Source organism: Sitophilus oryzae, unplaced genomic scaffold (genome assembly GCF_002938485.1).
Source record: "Sitophilus oryzae breed Bouriz unplaced genomic scaffold, Soryzae_2.0 scaffold_2014_pilon_pilon, whole genome shotgun sequence".
Lineage (NCBI taxonomy): Eukaryota > Metazoa > Arthropoda > Insecta > Coleoptera > Curculionidae > Sitophilus > Sitophilus oryzae.
The window spans coordinates 873,733-895,432 of NW_022146741.1; the positions used below are offsets into that span (position 1 = coordinate 873,733).

General features: G+C 30.8%; 1 protein-coding gene across 1 annotated transcript; it reads left to right on the top strand.

The window, feature by feature from the left end:
* The first annotated feature begins 525 nt into the window (after window positions 1–525).
* LOC115884110 lies at window positions 526–16,733 on the top strand. Its single transcript, XM_030902601.1, has 4 exons — window positions 526–635; window positions 3,077–3,275; window positions 7,722–7,984; window positions 15,959–16,733. The coding sequence occupies exons 2-4, from the start codon at window positions 3,086–3,088 to the stop codon at window positions 16,148–16,150; spliced, it is 645 nt and encodes a 214-aa protein (XP_030758461.1). The 5' UTR covers window positions 526–635; window positions 3,077–3,085; the 3' UTR covers window positions 16,151–16,733.
* Window positions 16,734–21,700: the final 4,967 nt, after the last annotated feature.

Genomic DNA, 21,700 nt, shown 5'->3' on the forward strand with positions numbered 1-21,700 from the left:
CGACTGATAACACAAACCAAACGCAAGAATAGAATTTAGAATTATTATATTAATAACCTTGACATAAAAACATATTTATATAAATAATATTGTCTTCTTAAAACCCAGAATGTTTTAATAATAAATTAAAATTATTTACTATTAAAAGAATCAATATCAAAAAATAGTTCATTTTCAAATTTTGTCTTTTCTTTTAAATAGAAAGTATTTTATACAACTTTAAGAAGATAATTTAGAAATTTTAAAGCAGTAAAATCTTAGTAAAATCCTTGTCTATATATAATAATCAAGGGTAAAATTAAAATTATTCTTGCGCCATCTAGGAAAATATGTTCATAACCTTATTTGAGCGCCACCTATACAAAAGATGGCAGAACTACTACTCAATCAATACTGAAAATTACAGAATGCTCTTAATCGATAAAGGCTGCCCTATAACTTATTATTATCGTCGTGTACTAGATGGCGCCATATAAAATTTAATAAAAAATTAAGAAATTTATAAAAATATATAAAAAACAAACTAAAATACACAACACATTGTTCAGATTACTATCATGTTTAGTATGTGAGTGCACCAAATATGTGAAATAAAAGATTTATAAAAATATTTTGACTTTGGAAATTATTTACAGGTAAGAGAATAAAATAATAAAGAAATAAAAATGTATGTTTATAAAATTTAAATTACTATAAATGAATTTAACTTTTAAGACAGGCAATCTAGAAAAAAAAATAATATAAATAAAATGTATTATAAAAAAATTGGAGGCACTTGAAATTTCAAAATCAGACAGAACCAAAATAGGTGTATATTTAAAGAAATATTTTAAAAAATCTGGCATATACTAGAAGGGCCTTTGACGAAAAAAAAACGTGTGCAATACTTGCTTTGCGAAAAATAAAATCTCTCTTGAAATTTAGTTTATTTTATTCAAATAGACCAATTTTCATTATACAGGGTGGCGCCTCTCATACGCCGCGGAAGCTCCAAGGAGAACGGTAGTTTATATCGAAATGACATTTTGGCAGCATATGTAGGTTAACTGAAAGCATTATTTTATAAAAATATATAGAATTATACAGGGTGGCCCCAAAAAAAGTTACACATCAAAGTTGTGTTTTTTTCTAATATAACACCCTATATATTAACTGATTTTCGGATTCTAGAAAAAAAATCAAGGTGAGTTTTATTAAAAAACCATATACCTAAAATCTTAGGATTTTGACATCTTTCACATTTTGTGAAAATGAAAAGTAAATTTTAAGTTTCGATAACAGCTACCTAAATTTTAGCTGACCTTGTATAGCCTGATATTTAATTACAGTAACCATTGTATGTTAAACCAAATTTTAATTTGACCCGAAAAGTTATACAAGGTGGGACAAAATTAATATGGAACTTTAGTCACTTTTAAAAGCAAGTTACTCCTTTATTTTAAATGGAACACCTAGTATATTATTCCGGCGTTCAATGGGAAATTTATATATCTTCAAAATATTATATGCCTACCCCTCAGACAAAGATTTTCTTAGATATTATAATTTTTATGATTTTGGGTCAGTAGATCTTTATTATTTGAAAAAATCTAGGGTGGCTGTGATATACCTTTTGTTAATAATTTAAGAAAAATTAAAGCTTGTAGAGTAAAATACTCAACGGTAATAAAAAGATACACGTTTAAAACATATTTTATTTATTACACAATTAAAACTAGATATAAACCTATAATTATATATGACAAAAATGATCAATCAAATGAAATCAAATGCTCAAAATGCGTATTTTCCTGTTAACTGCATAAAATGATTGTCTTTTCAAAAGGATCGTTTCATTTTAAAAATAATATGTGGAGTTCTACGTCAAAAAGCAGCTACAATAATTTCTCTCATGTTGTCGACAATAGTTGATCGAGTTTTTTAAACACTGTCTTTAATTGACATATGCTTTAGTTTACAAATGAATGAATGATTTTATTCGAATAAAACCATTCGATAGTTGAAATCATTCATTCATTAACCATTCGATAGTCTAATTCATTCGATAGTTCCCATCGCTAGTCTTTAACATATCCCCATAAAAAAACAGACTAGATAAAATCAGGGGCATTTAAGTATTCTATTAATTGGTGAATGCACACTGCATTCACCTGATTCACCAACTAATAGAATCATATCAATTCTCTTTAATTAATAGTATTTTGAAGAGACATGAATTCTCCATTGAAAATCGGAATAATATACTGGGTGTTGAATTTAAAATAAAAGAGTAACATGCTTTTAAAGGTGACCAATGTTTAATATTAATTTTGTCGCACCCTGTATAACTTTTTGGATCAAGTTTTAATTTGATTTAAAGTACAATAGTTAATTTAACTACATATTAGGCTATACCGGGTAAATTCCAATTTAGGTAGCTTTTATTGTAATTCAAAAATTGTTCTTTATTTCTAGAAAATGTTAAATATGTCAAAACCTTACATTTTAGTCATATACTTCTCTTATAAAACTCACCTTTATTTTTCTCTCAGAATCCAGAAATCAATTAATATATAGGGTGTTCCATTACAAAAAAACACAATTTTGATATGTAACTTTTTTTGAGGACACCCTGTATTGTCTCTCTATATTTTTACGCAAAATTTCATTTCAATACAAACTGTCGTTTTCCTTGGAGCCTCATGAGAGGCGCCTAAACTATATCTAAAAATTATTAAGGAACGAGGCTTAAAAGTACTGTATAACATGTATTGCTTAAAAGTACCGTATAACATTGCTTAAAAGTACCGTATGATCTAAAAAATGGCGTCCAATTGGCTTGGAAATGAACATCGCTGACATTCCCCATATAATTTTACATATAAAATGATAGTGATCTTCATTTCATAGCCATCGCTGACGCGGTTTTTTTTTCGATCATATGGTAGCATTTTTGTAACTCTCAATACCAATGAAATAAGAAACTTTATCGTTGACTTACAGTAGGTAGGTATTCATTTCTAGTGAAATCATTGATGTCTACGTTATAGTACTCTATTATAAAAAGAAATATTATAAATGTTTCCATGTTTTATAGAAAGAAAAAATGACTCTTCCAACAGCTTTACTAATCTCAAACATCGTAAACAAATCCATAGCATCTGAGATTCAAGAAACTATAGGAAATCAGTCCAGTATGGATATTTTGTCTTGTAAATGCGATCTGCATTCTGACGAACCGTATTTGATTCCCACAACTCCAAAATGCACTCTATCCGACTTTATAAGCGATAAAGGTAAATATGTATACAGGGTGTTTCAAATTCGACTCTCGCATAGGGTCCTAGAAAACGGTAAGAGATACGAGGTAGGCATGTTCGGTCTTCCGGTATACCGGTTCCAGGACCCGTACTTTTGAAATATTCCGGTATCGGTATTGTCTTTTACATGACCGGTATACCGGTTTCGACACCGGTACCGGAAGATCTATTTTGGTACCGATACCGGAAGACCGGTTTAAATCGGCCCCGAAAGACCGATTTCTATCGATACATAAAAATAAATTCATGATAACATGAAAATCAAAAAAACTTTATAAAACGATTTTGGTACCGGTTTTTGTACAAAACTGATTGTGTTCTCCTACTCTAGGTACGGTATGATCGAAAAAAAACTGCGTCAGCGACGGCTATGAAATGAAGATCGTCATTTTATATGTTAAAATATATGGGATATGTAATCGATGTTCATTTCCGAATTAACTGGACGCCGTTTTTTTTCGATCATTCGGTATAATACGGTCAGGAACATGCAATGTAATTTATTTTGATGTATGTTTAAAGCATTGCTAGTTTAGTTTGGTCTAGTAACTTGGTCTTCTTTTTTTAGTACCTACATCTAAAATTCAAGTAAGGCATCTTACTCATGGATCACTCATGTAACTATATTATATAAATTAAAATGCCCGTAAACTTAACAATATTCTATAGCGTCTACTGTATTATTTAAAATATATAAAATAGCATCTTATTTTCGCTCCATTTATATCTCCAAGAACAGCAGCTTCCGGTACTTTTTCCATTTTTCGTAAGTAAGGAGAATGCTGAACAAGAAATCAAGAATATGCCGAAAATATGAAAATAAACAATGAGAATCTTAAGTTAGATAAATATTGTTATAACGGTAACGGACAGATTTACCATATATTCCGAAAAAAAAACATCAAAATAGAGTATTTATTACGTTACCGTATTTACTTAACGTTACAGGAATGAAAACTTTCTATTTATATTTTTTAATACGGTATCATGGGATATATGCTCACTAGCACAACAACCTAAACTGTTATTTCGGTCCAACCGGTCTTTCGGCCCATCCGGTCTTCCGGTCCAACCGGTTTTCCGGTCTAGCCGGTATACCTGTTCAGTATCGGTCCCACCGATCTAATTGCTCGAATCGGTATAGCGGTTGTAGGACCGGTACTTTGTGAAACCGGATACCGGTACTGAAATCTTAGAACCGAACATCCCTAATACGGGGTGGCTAGTGACGATCAAATGAAATAGAAATATTATCGATGGGTTGCGGGTCACTTTCGTTATATGCATATAAAAAAACAATTTGGGTAAGTGCGATATATCATTAAGAAGTCATAAGTAGAGATGAGCAAAAAATCGCAAACTGCGATACAATCGCAGCGATCTTAAATTCGCAACCTGCGATTGGCTCTTATAGGCAATTGCGATTGCGATTTCTTCTATTTGCGAGTTTCAATTTAAGCAACCAGTAATATTATGGCTACGATTTGCGATTTTGCTGCGATTGTGATTTTGTAAACTGGGCCCGTGATTGCTATCTGCGAGTTTGAATTTTTAGGAGTTGCGATTTGCGATATTATTGCGTGTATAATTTTGTGGTCTACTGAAGCATTTTATAGTAAACTGGGATTGAATTTTCTCTCTGATATTAGCTTTGTTGGGGTTCTTGTTATTAACGATTCTGAACCGTCCTAGAGTTCTGCAGCGCATGCGCAAAAGAAATAATGTCTTCATATTTCCTTCTGCGCATACTCATCACAGTTCTAGGACGGTTCAGAATCGGTAATAAGAGAAACCCGAAGTAATCTATTATTTATTTATAGAGAAGGTATTATGTTCTAGGGCCACGAGCAATCATATACCGGGTGTTTCTCAAGAGTGGCTCACCTCTATAACCCTTTCATTTTTTCTAATAAAAAACGAGATTTGGTATGTTTGTATATAACATAAATTAGGATTGACTGACGTATTCAATTGTTTATGACCACTTCCTATTTTACCGGAAATGACTACAACCTACAACTTTTGATTTTTAAATGGCACCCTCGGTATTTTTTTTACTTTATTCGATAAAATACAATGGCAGATCATATGGCAACTTTTGACATTTTCGCTTAAAAATCGTATTTTAAATTTCAATCTAGAATGTCATGGCTGTGTTAAAAACACTAATTTTGATCAATATGCCTTGAAAAAATAGATTTGATCCTCTATTGTTCGCGTCTTGTCCTGACCAGTTAAAAGATGCCCAAATCGTATTTTTAATCCTATTTCAATTTTTTCAAATGGAACGAGGGTGGCTCATTAGCATATTTAGAAAAAGCATTTTTACGAATAATTTGGTTTGGTGAATAATATTAAAATTGCAATCGCAGGTTACAGTCGCTGCGATTTAAAAATCGCAATCGCAGTTTCAATTGCCATTGGAGGATCGCAGTTTTGCCCATTTCTAGTCTTCTTAAAAATGAAGTGTATTTAGGAACGGAGTATATAAATTATTACGAGTTCTATGAATATCGTTGAGACATACATATTTTATACAGAATGTTTCAAAAAACATGTGCTATTTCCCGTGGGAAGATTCCTCACACAAAAATAAAATTTATTTTTCATTCAACATGGGTTCGATTCTGTTTTGTTTCGTAGCTAGAGGAGATTGGTCCTCTGTTTTTTCTTTTATTAGAATTTTCTTCCAAGAATCACCAATAGCGATTCAAATTAAATTTGGGGGGTAAAAGTTACTATGAGTGCTACATATTTTAATGCTAAAAAAAGTGTCCACAGATTCACCATGGACGTGCATATGGGTTACCACTGGAATATTTTTTCTAAAAAAGCATGTGCGCACTGATTTTTTCCTCTTATTAACATAATTGTGTAGGCCATTGAATGCCGATTAAAAGTTGTATCCATATACAGGGTGTTCCTGAAATAAGTGCAAGTATTTTAAGGGGTTAGATCTCGATAAAAGAAACATATTTTAGTTATTTTACTTTGAAAATTTCTAAAAAAAAGATTGTTTGCTAAAATTTTGAGAACCACTGGATCTTTTCTGGATTTTCTTTCTTGTAAATTTAATCTAATACCTATGTTGCTATACAGGGTGCGTCTCAAAAGTGGCTAACCCCTATAACTTTTTTATTTTTTCAGTTAAAAAACAAAATTTGGTATGATTGTATATGACATAAATTAGGATTGATTGACGTATTCAATTGTTTTTGGTTTGGTCACTTCCTGTTTCACCGGAAATGACTATAACTTTTAATTTTTAAATGGCCCCCTGGGTATTTTTTTACCTTATTTGATAGAAAATAACACTCTGAATAGAATGACATATTTATGAAAATGTCAACTTTTCCCATTTTCGCATATGGTTTATTTGAAATTATAACTTGCGGTTCGTAACGAAAATTTGACTGGAAATACCAAGTGTGTGGTATCAAATTATTCGTAAAAAAATGCTTTTTCTAAATATGCTAATGAGCCACCCTCGTTCCATTTGAAAAAATATATATGAGAGATATGATTAAAAATACGATTTGAGCATTTTCTAACTGGCCAGGACAAGACACTAAAACATTAGACAATCAAATCTATTTTTTCTAGGCTCCTTGATTAAGAATTAGTATATTGGCTATGTTAAATGACACACTAGATTGAATTTTAAAACACGATTTTTTATTAAGCGAGAATTTCAAAAGTTTAATATATGATGTCATTCTATTCAAAATACCGAGGGTTAAAAATCAAAAGTTGTAATCATTTCTGGGGAAACAGGAAGGGACCAAAAACAATTGAATACGTCAATCAATCCTAATTTATGACATATTATACTAATATACCAAATCTCGTTCTCTTATCTGAATAAATAAAAAAGTTATAGGGGTGAGCCAGATTTGAGACATACCCGGTATTATCAAGAAATTATGTTTTTTACCTAAAAACTAGAAAAATTTCAAATTTTCAAAAACATTTCGAGACGACTTTAAATCAGCATTTAATAGTCTACTCAATTTTGCCAAACCAAACCAAACCAAACCAAACAAAAGAAAAAACAGTGTGTGCACATATTTTTTTCTAGAAAAATATACCAGTGACAACCCGTATGCACGTCCCTGGTGAATATGCCGACACTTTTTTAACCAATGAAATTAGTCGCACTTAGGGTAACTTTATACCCTCAAAATTCCAGTCGAATCGCTAAAAGCACTTGGAAGAAAATAATAATAAATCGAAAAAAGATTAAACGAACGACTAAAAAAGACTTTAACCCCCTGTAGCTACAAAACAAAGCAGAATCGGATATATGTTAATATGAAAAATAAATAATATTTTTACCAGAGGAATCCTCCCAGGAGAGATGGCACATGTTTTTGAAATACCCTGTATAACCCAAATTACACGCATCAAAATATTTTTTTTTAGATATGAAAAAACTGAATTCCAATGCCAAAATAAATTCCATACCCAACAAAATCAAATCGGCGAAGAGTCAAATAATACAGTGTAAAGCAGTTCATACTTATTCGTACTTTTCCGATCTATCCCATATCGAACGGATAACTTGTTTCGGATCTGCAGAACCATCAAGCAAACAAGAACTAATGAAATGTTTAAGTGTGGCGTTGGACTCGTTAGAAAACATTGATTATCGATTCAAGAAAAGTTATATTTACGAGGGAAAACAGGTACGTTTCCATTTTGTGTCAATATATCCATCCTCCATTAGAGTCTAACGAGAGTTAATTATTATAGAGTCTAATAACAAAATAATAGTTGCATCTTTTGCAACCGCCCCCCCCCCTAAATTTACATAATACCCTAACCCAGTTCCTAAATTTACCTACCTCTGAGTTAAAAACATAGCTCAAGAATATTAAGGACAAAACTAAAGCAAAAATAGCAGCATTCAACGTAGTGACATAATGATTGACATAATGTACAAGTATATGTTTTTTATCTCCTCAGATGCTAATTTTTAAGTACTTTGATAAATAAGGTAGATAGTAGTACCACAGATCATACAGATTATAAACTTATCGTCAAAAGCATTGTTTTTCGTGGTTCCAATTTTTGGAGTCGCGCACTAGTTAGTTTACTAGTTTGCGCACAAGCACGCCCACTTATGGCCTCTAAAATTGTGCACAGCGCCTGACCGGCCTTGTGACCGGCCCAGTCATTACGCTCTTTAAACGGGAGTTTATTTTTGCGCCCAAGAAAATTTACTCGTTTGCTCATCGTCATAAAAAACAATTTTCGTACCAAGAATTAGGGACAAGATTTTTATCTGTATACTTATAGGATACCTAATCTGTGGTAGTACCATGGAGTACATCATAGAATTTTATTTTATTTATTTACGCAAACTTAAAAATTCGTAAGTATATAGACAATTAAATTTAAAAGAAAAACAGATTCTCTTATTCATATATCTAGATATATACAGGGTGAGTTTCTTACGATGTTCTCTATGGGTATCTCGGAAACTACTTGAGATAGAAAGTCGGTTAAATGGGGAAAGAATTGCAGTTTTGTGGGGTCATAAATATGCGCCTCAGATTTTTGAAAACGTTCATGGCTTACTAGATATTTCGAAAAAAACAAATTTCGGCTATTTTAAAAGTTGTTCCTAATTCCCTTATAAGCTATTTTAGACAAAAAGTTTTCAGATAAAAGTTGTAAATCATCATATCCTTTATGAGAATGTGCCCTCCGTTTTCTTCTAAAGCCTGTCGTTTTTGACATATGACACAAACATATGTTTTTTAAATAGAAACCATAGTTGGCCATGACTTCATAAAAAGCGCCATTTTTAAGCTTTTCAGCGATATAAGCTATAATATGTTTTCTTCGAAAAATTACTGAGTTATAGACAATTCTTATCATTTTTAAACAATTTAACTTAGTTAGCCATGGAAACACGTTTAATCGCCTTTGCTCTCAGAAATGTGAAGCTGTCACATCCAAACTTCGAAAATTAAAATTACCAAAAATTGTAAATATGAATTTTTCAAATGAAGAAAAGCGTGTGGGATTATTGGTTCAACTTTTCTTGACCATACAATTTCGAGGATACGTTGACCGGTGAATGTTACGTTTTTTAGAGAACGGTTTTCAAGACATGTTAGGAAAGTTAAATTTAGTTATAGCCAATTCTAATCTTTTAGATTAGAATTGGCTATAACTAAATTTAACTAGAATTAGATTGCATGGTATTCTTATTCTGTTATGATTTATGACTTATAAAAAGTCACAATATTTACTAAACGGTTCCTTACAATTTACATTAAACAAACTAAAACTTAAAAAAATAATATCACTGCATACACTTTAAGTTATTTTAGAAAATGTTCCGCGATTGTTTTGAGTTGTATCTTTTTAAAACTGAATTACTACCTATTCTCATAAAAGGACCGGTCGACTTAATTAAACTTCTCTAGTACCGCCACTCGAGAGCAACGACGATTGAACTTGTTTCCATGGCTAACTAAGTGAAATTGTTTAAAAATTATAAGAATTGGCTATAACTCAGTAATTTTTCGAAGAAAATATATTATAGCTTATATCGCTGAAAAGCTTAAAAATTGGCGCTTTTTATGGAGTCATGGCCAACTATGGTTTCCATTTAAAAAAACATATTTTTGTGTCATATGTCAAAAATGACAGGCTATAGAAGAAAACGGAGGACACAGTCTCATAAAGAATGTGATTATCTACAACTTTTATCTGAAAACTTTTTGTCTAAAATAGCTTATAATAGAATTAGGGACAATTTTTAAAATAGCCGAAATGTGTTTTTTTCGAAATATCTAGTAAGCCATGAACATTTTCAAAAATATGAAAGACGCATATTTATGACTCCACAAAACTGCAATTCTTTCCCCATTTAACCGACTCTCCAGTAGTTTCCGAGATACCCATAGAGAACATCGTAAGAAACTCACCCTGTATTTCGAGACTAATAAAAAAAGGAAGTCGGTCTCTTAATAAAGAAAAGTTATTTATTATTATATCAGTAAAATCATTAGATTGTTGAAGGATTGAACAATCAAAACAAACAATATGAAAGTCTCTGGAAATATATTTCCAGGATCATTCTCCTTAAATTATTTTTTAATCGAAATTTTCATATCTATTATTAACCTTTCCGGGACCGTGCTACAAAAAGTTACGTTTCAGGCCGTGTGGGGTAGCTAAGATACCCCAATGAAATATTTCACAAACTATTACCATTTTGTCACTCTGGTAAATTATTAATAATTATTTTTATAGTTTTATAATAAAACGTCAATAATTTAAATAGTTTGTATTTGTTTAATATAAAAAACATTTAATTTTTAACGAAAAAACATGAATAGTGCGTGTAGGATTTCGAATCATTGCAGGCTGTGCGGAGTAACGGAGGTATCCCAGGCAGTAAATTTCAGTTTTTCGCGGAAAATAAAAAAACATTTGGATATTTTTGTTAAAAAAGTGTTTTGTAATATATTTTCTAAGATTACCTGAGAAGAAAAAAGTGAAAAATAAAAATTGTAAAAGTTATTAAAGAAAAACCGCATCTGGGGTACCTAAAATACCCCGCACGGTCCCGGAAAGGTTTAAACTTCTGTGAATCAGCAATAGATAAATAAAAATATTTGAGACATATGTATTTACAAACCTTATTTCTAAATGTATAACAATGTTATCTAATATTTCATAAAATAAAACAAAATTCGCAAACAAGTTTTTTGACTTTTCCCTTTTTATTAACATATCGAATTGAAATAACCTGTGGAAATAACACACTGAATATTTTCTGTAATATCTGTTGTATCGCCTGCTTGGACGGAATAATATAACGCGCTTTTTATTTCGGATTCTATATTAGTTCTGTGGCGTGTTCTGAAATACAACCTGTTATATCATTTTGAATCGTCTTGGACAAGCCCGAAAAACGTTTCAAATTTGCTGTAAATGTTTTTTGAATTTCCATGTAAAAGTTTTAAATACTACGTATAATGAATCATATGAAATATCGGGACGAAATATCCCTTAAACTTCTAAGCCTACCGAGCCACCGCGACTTCATGCAAAGGCGACCGAAGATTTCGCCTAACGCTTCGTCCTACGTGGGAGAAAAAAACGCGCGATTCGGGCGGGCGGTAACTCACAGTCTTTAAAAGATTGTGAGTTATTGTGAGTTATTTGTCCCCTTACCCGCCTTCAGAGGTTTTACTTTGATAGTATTTTTGTGTATTGGCAATATTAATAATAAATAATGTAATGTAATAAACCGCTTAAATTCTGACAAAATTATAGGGTAGGCGCCGTCGCCGCCTATCTTGCCTACCCTGACGAGCCGCCACTGCATTAGACAATTTTTTTTAGATAAAATCAACGGTCAATATACTGAAAGACTTGCGCTAGGGCTTTAGACGTTTAAAGTTATGAATAACTTTCTTCCATTTTTGAAAATGCTGTGTTAAGTTTGATTCTCACTATACCTTCCATTTCCATTCCATATCCGTTCCGTATTTTTTATTGTATTGACGCTATACGTAAGCTTCCGTTCCATATTTTTTATTGTACGATTTATATCATTACGGAAGTTTTATTTTAAAAATTTGTATCATTTGAGAATGGTAATAGATTTAATTAAGAGGTGAAAGAATAAATAAATAGCAACAAAATTTTAACAGAGCTGGTACAATGTAAGAACATGACAACGCTGTTTCCGACACGCTTCAGTCCGTTCGCCAAAAAAAATGTATGGAAGGAAAGGATATGGAACGGAAGGGAAACGGAACGGCTAGTGTGCATTGACCTATTCATTTACTTGAAACGTCCTATTCATTTACATAATATTTTATGCGGAAGGGAGCCGATATGGAAGGTATAGTGAGAATCAACCTTTAGATGGAGAGGAGGGTTTAATTGGCACTTAGAAAATTAAACAAAAAATAATTTTAAATATACTCACCGAAACGAAATACCTTAAAATTTTGATGTATGGTAATCGCAAAACAATTTCCGATGCACGTGATCAACTTTGAGTGACAAACGATTGCGACAGCGCTGCCAGATTGTGATGGATTTATGAGATTAATCTTAATTTAAAAGTGACAAACAATATATCATATCATTTTAAAAAATACGTTTTATTTTTAATTTAATAACTAATATTTTAGTAATTGATTGATTTATTTGTTTTATAGCTTATTTTACTTATTACATATTGGCAAAAACTAGTCGATTAAGAAGATTTATTTTGGGTTATTTATTTATTGATTGATGTACATCTTACAACGCCATAAGTGGTAATAACAAGTATTATAAGAGGGTGCTATTAATGAACAAACTAATAATCACAGAATTTTATAGAAACTAACGTAGAAATAACTTTGAAAGTGGTGTAATGTGCTTATCAATCAAACTTACTTCTCTGACTGCAGTCAAGGGTAATATGACCTTTATTTTCACGTTCTCGTTCAAAATAGTTTATCAGGGAAGCTACAAGCTCTTTGCTTCGACTGTTTAAATGCTTCGGCATATTTTCAACACACAATTTCAAGAAATGCAATACAAATAGTTGAAAATTTAGTTCTTAAAAAAGTCTATAAAAATAGGCAAAAAACGAGAATTACTCACAAAGATGCAACAACAACACGATATTATACAAAATAATGACTGACATTAGGATAACTATTAAATAATAAACGACCTTGCTGAAACCGGCGCAATGTGACCAACATAGCGATAATAAAATTCGGTTTAAACTAATTTTTGCAGCTTTAATGTAAATAAAATATATCTGTTACAATCATTTGCTCTATAAAGTAAAATGAAGAACAGCTCCGTATATTAAATTATGCAACAAATTTAAACATTTTTGCCAAAATTTCATTTAGTCAGGTTTATAGACTTTAGTGTCAATGTCGATATGATTGATGACGTGCATCGGAAAATGTTTTGCGATTACGGTACTTTAAAATTCTATACATGGTCCGGCAATAGTGCATCGAGCATCTCTAGCTCATATAAAAAAAGTTAGGGACTTTGTTTAAGTGCAAACCTAAGGTATGAATTAGGATGTATTTCAGGAAAATATTTTAAATTCTACAAGGTGGTCAAAAAAGTAAGTGGTACAGGATGATTTTTTTAAATGGAACACCCCTCGGAACACCCTGTATATTATTGCATTTTTGGCTGCCTTTTTGATTACTTTACATAATATATACTAAGATATTATTAAATATGTTGCGCAATATTAATATAAATATAGTAGTCCAACTGTCACAACCAAAAAATGGCATCACTGACAATTTTTTACTACACTAAAATATAACATTTGTTTAAACAAATTGAAATATTACAAAAACTTATAACTTTAAGTATATAACCTAATACATAAAAAGTTACAGAATTTTTCACAGAATCTAAAAATAAAATAAAAAATAGGGCGTTGCATTTAAAAAAACATATTTTAATCCGCCACACTTTTTTGAAATACCCTTTATAATATTCTGCAATAATTTTAAAACGTGTATCTTAACCTCCCCTATAACTTCTATGTTTAACATTTTTTTGTCAACCTCGAAACAAATGAGATAATGGACTTTATCGTTGACTCACCCTGTACAGGGTGTCCCAGTTTGGTTGAAATCATACGGTATCTCTACTATTAGTGAAGAAGAAGGATGCAGTTTGCACAAACCTGTCCCACTTTTTTGTTAAACGAAAGATGATGCAAACAAAATTTTCATAGCTCTCTTTGTTTCTGAGCTACAGGGTCTTTTTGAAAATTTTGCATTTTGGGACACCCCCCGTATCTCTGTTATTGGGAAAGGTATCGAGAAGGTAAAAACCATAGACTTAAAATAAAATATAGACTACACTATTTACATCTCAACGCGGTCAAAGAAGCTTTTTTATACACATGTTTACTTCTGGGTACAGTCGACCGAGCCTTCCTCATCCAGCCTATGTTGTCACGTCTTTATATTATCAATTTTTTTTTTTCTTGTTATACACATATATTGAGATATTAATACTACAGTTTAATAAAGTAGGTTTTAATATTCCATAGATGTATTAAATAGTCCTTATACTACTAAATTATAAGTCGGATACTGTTTAAAAAGGATAAGTTCATTACAATATGACAACACCGATTAGAGGCGAGGGAGCCTATTCATTCATTTATTACCTTGTAACTTTTATACCAACAAATTGAATGACAAATTGAATGCGTCAATCAATCCTAATTTATGTCATATACTAACATACTAAATCTTGTTTTTTTATTTGAAAATATAAAAAAATTATGGGGGATGAGCCACTTTTGGGACACACCCGGTATAATAAAGACAGTACCGATTTAAATAAATGTAGTTTTCATTTTATCCACTTCCTATCACCTTCCTTGCTTTAATGGAACAAATTTATGTTATCTCTAATTTACATAATAAGACATCACTTAACCAGAAAAAAAACTACAACAATCATATTTTTTTTTCTCTCGCTGTCGCCGATTCTATTATATCTGTGGAATCCTGTTTTGATTAATATTAGGGGTTGTAAATGTTTGACTAAAATTAATAATTTATTATTAATTTCAAAAATTACCTAATTTCCATTATAAAAAAAGTATAACTTGAAAGTTATCGTACGGAAACTTTTAGATATTGCTTTAAGTAATTTACGTGAAATATACTTTCAATATACTTTTAGCAAGATGGGGCTTTCACTAACTACTTTGAAAATATTAGAATTTTGTTAAATTATTATTTCTGAAATCAATGAATTGGAACCAATGGACCCATATGATGGCCTCCCTGATTCTTGGATTTGTCCGTTCTCGATTTCTGATTTTCGGGATTTTTAAAATATGAAATATTCCGTGGCAACTACAACAATGTCGAACACCTGGAATATTCTGTAATAATGCAAGCATTTAGATATTTACAAACCTATCCTTTTATAATAAATTCCGTTATAAAGAAAGAAAAATATATTCAGAGATTCAGTGGTAACAGTTCAAAAGTAAAATATATCAATCCCAAATAAAATGTTAATGTGTGTATGAGTATTTTAGCAAATAACATTTTGATTTTTATGTTATTTATCACGGCCTACTAATAAAAACTGATATATTTTAAATATTGGAGTAAATTGACAATAAATATAGTGGTATATATGTTTGACCAGCTCATAGCAAGACGGACCAAATAATTTATAAATACAGAGGGCGGTCCATTGGAAAAAACATAACTTTAGTTCATATTTTCAAAAATATTTTTTCCGTAGAAAAACAGACTACGCCACTGTATTCTACGTAAAAAGTTCGATAAGAATCAGTTTTCACCTTCTCGATATCATCCACAATAACGGAGATACGGGGCTGTCCCAAATTGCCAAATTTTCGAAAAGACCCTGTAGCTCAGAAACGAAGAGAGCTATAAAAATTTTGTTTACAGCATTTTTCGTTTGACAAAAAAGTAGGACAGGTTTGTGGAAACCGCATCCTCCTAACTTTACTAATAACCGAGATACCGTATGATTTCAACCAAAATGGGGCACCCTGTACAGATTAAAATACATTTTGAATCTATGTTCGGGTCTTACTTTTTAAACTAGGTATTATTTATATATTTTAAACATAATTTTTTTATATGTTATAGGATATAGGGAACCTGAAAATATCTTATGACAAAAGGGATATTCTAGACCTGGGAAGTAATCTAACAGAAAATTGGCAATTGACACATCCACCAGAAGGAAAGATGAATCATACAAATACTAATTTATTTTTACGTACGCCATGCCAACTCATTGGCTGCGATTTCGAAGATATGTTTCCCTTATTTAAATAAAAGACTAATTTCAATCCCGGAAATCAAATATGTTTTCTGTGTTTCTATAAAAAAAAAATAAAAAAAATCCGTATATTTGCTGGTAGGTACCAAATATTCACGCATTAAGTACGCAGCTAAAAATAATTTTACCTGGAATGACTGTTTAAATGTCTCGTGAGCCTTTCATTTTCAACATGTTTTCTTATTTTAACTATGTTTTCATATTTTCAAATGCAATTCTTATAAACATAACCTTTTAAAATTTTTAATTCATATTTTTTTATATGTTTGGCTATCTGAAAATATGAAATAATTCGTATTTTTGTTTGTATTTTATGTTTTATTACGTTTATTATGTATTTTGTGTTTTATGTAATTTGATTCATGTCTTCCAGATTAAAATAAAAGTGAATAGCCGATACGTTAAGAGGCATTTTAAGACAAATTAAATAAATTACAATTACATACTTAAATACATCCTAGAAAATTTAGAATAAGATGTCGAGTTTTTGGTTGTTATTAATAAATGGATAGTGTGTATCCAGAACTATTATGCTATACTTTAAGTGGTGATGTAATTAAAAGTTATAGTTTAAAAAAACAAAAAGGTAGTACACAATTATAAGCACAAGAAGAAAAAATTGTTTTATATACTTTGGTCTTTAAAATTATTTTGTTTTTTTTATCATTTCTTTCATTTATGAAATTGTAGTTATATTGCAATAATACCGTATGTTCAAAAAATGGCAGCAAGTTTATAAAAATTATTACTTAAATAATTAAAAAAAAAACGAGGAGCTGTGAAATAAAATATTGTGGTAGGAAAATGAATCAAATATTTTAGTGTCTTACAAAATTTTTTATATTATTATTAAATTTTATGTATCATTCTACATGTTGTAATTTATTTCACAAAACTGATTATTGTATAGCATTTATTCCTAAACGCTTTTTACTGGAATTTACTGTATAAATGCATCAAAAATAGTTTGTAAACATTAAGCATTTTATTTAATACAAAAAAACTAGAATTGCTTTCGACAAAATTTTAATATCATCAGCTAATATTACCAAAAGTTATACTTGTAAATTCCAGTATTTTTTATAATAAAGAACTTATATACAGGGTCGCTGATTTGTATGGAACCGGTCGATTATTGGGCAAAGTCATAAAGGTCACGCAAAAAGTTAAATACAAAAGTTATAGGATTTTTAAATGGAACCCCCGGTATATTATTGGATATTTCAATTCGTCCTTCAATTTTAAGCAAAAATGGTAATACACCATAATGTGCCCAAATCTATCCGTTTCCGAGATATCGAGTTTTGGTTTTGAAATGTTAAACGAAAATTTTGTAATTTCCAGACTTGATATAATCTGATTTTATCCATCTATAAATGCTAACTTGAAAACTAATGTCAAAGTATCACAGATGTGCGCAGAATGACATCGCTAAATGAAACCGAATACATCGAAATTAATTAAATCGAATTATTGTTTATGTAATATTTTCAAGTCAATAACTCGGAAACGGTTGGTTTGAGGTAGATTGTGTGATATCTATTTTTGCTTAGAATTGAAGGAAGAATTGAAATATGCAATAATATACAGGGGGTTCTATTTTAAAAAAATCAAACTTTGATGTGCCACGACTTTATGACCAATCCCGTATACTTTTATAATTAACCCTTTAACTTTTATATTTAACTTTTTGCGGTACCTCGTATATTTTATTCAATAGTCGACCGTTTCCATACATATCAGCGACAATGTATTTTAGACTAATGAAAAATTTATACTAATGAAAAACTGTGTTTAGGTTTTAGTAATAAAATTAACTGTGATACATGTGAGTTAATTTTTTAACAAACTTCCACAAGAGGTGATATATTTTTATATAATGTATGTATTGCTCTCAAGTATAAAATACCATACAATCGAAAAAATTCGGCGTCAGAGATGACTTAGAAATGAAGATCGCTGCCAGTTGTATGTAAAATTATATGGGGAACATCCTCGATCGTTATTTCCAAGCCAACTGGAAGCCGTGTTTTATTCGGTCATACAGTAATTTTATGAATAAATATATAGGTTATCCCGATAATATTTATTTATTTAGTGTACGTCAGAAAGTTTGTCCAGGTAGTGATTTTAAGAAAAATAATTATAAGTATGTATTTTTCTCTATAATTCATACTCATATAAATATTTTAATAAATTTTAATTCTACCGAAACATGTAGAACTTTTATTAGTCAATAATATTAAAATTTTCCTTTACTTTTTTGTCAGTTTATCAGTCCCAATCCAAACTGTTGTATTACCCTAACCGGGTGCTCACCGCTAAGTGGCTAAAAGTGGCTCACCGCTATAATTTTCTTATTTTTTCAGATAAAGAAACCAGATTTGGTATGTTAGTACCGTATGATTGAAAAAAAAACTGCGTCCAGTTGGCTTAGAAATAAACATGGACGACATTCCCCATATAATTTTATATATAAAATGACAGCGATCTTCATTTCATAGCCATCGCCTGACGCCGCTTTTTCTCCATCATATGGTCATTTATGTCATATATGACATAAAATATGTTTGATTGACGTATTCAGTTGTTTTTGGTCTCTTCCTGTTTCACCGGAAATAACTACAAGTTTTGATTTTTAAATGGCACCCTTGATATATTTCCACTTTATTCTATAGAAAATGACACTCTGAATAGAATAACATTTCATATGTAAACTTATGACCTTTTTGGCATATGGTTTATTTGAAATTGTAACATGCGATTCATAACGACAACTTGACTCGAAATATCATGTGTGTGGTACAAAATTATTCCTGAAAATTTGATTTTTACAAAAATACTAATGAACCACGCCCGTTCCATTTGAAAGAATTGAGATATGATTAAAAATACGATTTAACCATTTTTTAATATAACGACAACTTGACTCGAAATATCATGTGTGTGGTACCAAATTATTCGTGTTATAGGGGTGAGCCAATTTCGAGAAGCACCCAGTATACAGGGTGTCTCAGAAATACTCGTACGTGCAAGAATTTTAAGGGTATATAATACATTGTGGTAGATCTGGTCAAAAGAAACATCTTTTATATTTACCATTTTTAAAATAAATTCAAAATAGGTAAGATATTTAGTCTTGAAAATTTTAAAAAATAATGCTAACATTTTGACAACCGCTAACTACAATCGGTTATCAACCGCAATTACCCAGATCCCTGCTTCTTCGATGCCCTGTATTGCCAAATCATCAAGGAAATAAGTAAATACTTGAATAAAAAATGTCTTTCAATATTTCACCAAAAGGGTTATGTAGAGGTTTTTTTAAAAAGCATATTCGATAGTGTCACCAGTATACCGGGTGCGTCTCAAAAGTGGCTTACCCCTATAACTTTTTTATTTTTAGAGAAAAAAACGAGATGTATACGACATAAATTAGGATTGATTGACGTATTCCTGTTTCACCTGAAATGACTACAACTTTTAATTTTTAAATGGCGCCCTAGGTATTTTGTTACGTTATTCAATAGAAAATGACATTCTGAATAGAATGACATATCATATGCCAACTTTTGACATTCTTGGTGAATAAAAAATCGAATTTTAAAATTTAATATAGAGTGCCATGGCTATGTCAAAAACACTAATTTTTAATCAAGGAGCCTTGGAAAAATAGATAATAAATACAAACAAAATAGATCTTCTAATGTTTTTAATGCCTGACCAGTTAGAAAATGCTCAAATCGTATTTTTAATCATATCTCAATTTTTTCAAATGGAACGAGGGTGGCTCATTAGCATATTTGGAAAAAAGCATTTTTTTGGAATAATTTGATATTACACACTTAGTTAAGTGTGTAATAGAGATCAAATTTTCGTTGCCAACAGAGATCAAATTTTCGTTGCCAACTGCAAGTTATAATTTCAAATAAACCATATGCGAAAATGTCAAAAGTTGTTGATTTGTTATTCTATTCAGAGTGTTATTTTCTATCGAATAAAGTAGTATAATACCGAGGGTACCATTTAAAAATCAAAAGTTGTAGTCATTTCCGGTGAAACAGGAAGTGACCGAACACAATTGAATACGTCAATCAATCCTAATTTATGTCATATACTAACATACCAAATCTCGTTTTTTTAACTGAAAAAATAAAAAAGTTATAGGGGTGAGCCACTTTTGTGACGCACCCGGTATTGGATACTCCCACAAAATAAATTAGTTAAAAAAACTTACCTATAGTCTGTCCAACGACAAAATCCTTGACAGTGATAGATGTGTCTGTCATTTTATTTCAAAGTAGTTAATTTTATTTTATAAAAAAAACAAGTTGGTACAATTTGGAAGGCATAGCAGGAAATTAATATATTTAAAATTTGAGTGACAAGGATTACTTCAAAATATTGTGAAGTTTTATTGTATAACTTTAGTCTTAACTTTTTAAATCAGTACGTTTTGACATTATCTTTCTGCAGTACTAAAATCCATTATTTACCTATCGTGTGATGGATGTTATTTTACAGCAATTCCAGTGTGAGTTTTAAGCATACATATGTTCGACGAGATGGTATACAAACGAGATGATATACAAACTTTATTAATGGTAACTTTATTGGTGTATAAAACTCTCTGCCTGGGCACCGAATATTAATTATAAACTGTGCTCTGGGTCTATAGTTAATTCTCCCCCAATTTTTCCTTTACTTAACTTCAAAGACACAAAACACACGTAATAACACGAATCAAAATACATCATGTTCTAAAACGCAGTGTATTTGACATAATTTGACAAAAAATTATAACATAATTTGACAAGACTTTGACAAGCCTCAAAAATCTAAGGACGAGTTCATACGCATCTGCGTCCGAGATTCGTTCTTCATTCCGTCACTCCAATAATATTCAAAATATGATCTGTCATTTTTGAAATAAACCAATAAAAGTGGTTAAAAACAACAAGAGACGATGCATGACAAATTTATAACCTTTATAAACCCATCCATACTTAACTTAAAAAATACTAGAAACTTTTTTTAGCGAAATAAATAGATTGGTATGGACGTCATCTGTTTTTTTTTCTGTCATCGTCTGTCGAAATCTTACCTGAGAAAAAAAACAGAGTATAGCGTTAAAATAGTGGTGGCAAAATTCCGATCGCAGGCTGATGTAACGCTTAGCCACAGCCTATATGTTCTTCTTTTCCATTTAGCACTCTGTCATAAAAACGCAACATTAAACTTGAGTACACTTCACCTCACTGTGATTCTGAACAGTAAACTTACAGTTAAATTTCCTAAATTTCCCTAAACACCAAGGATAACAGAATATACCGGGTGGTGCATCGTCATTAGAAACATAGGAATGCAGTTTTTCTCAAATTACTCAAAATCGGCTTGTTCGAAATGCTTTAAATTTTGCATGTGTGTTTACCAATCGTAGACCTATAAAAAATCTATTTACGACTTCGCTATAAAATCAATAGGGAAGCCAATATTTGAACAGTTCCAAATTTACATGGGATTTCCTATTGTTACATTTTTCGTCG

Excerpts from the sequence above, each read along its gene's own strand:
- LOC115884110 (XM_030902601.1), top strand. The coding sequence starts at position 3,086 with ATGACTCTTCCAACAGCTTTACTAATCTCAAACATCGTAAACAAATCC. Across the intron at positions 3,276-7,721 it reads CGACTTTATAAGCGATAAAG|ATATGAAAAAACTGAATTCC; the intron begins GTAAATATGTAT and ends ATTTTTTTTTAG. Across the intron at positions 7,985-15,958 it reads ATATTTACGAGGGAAAACAG|GATATAGGGAACCTGAAAAT; the intron begins GTACGTTTCCAT and ends TATATGTTATAG.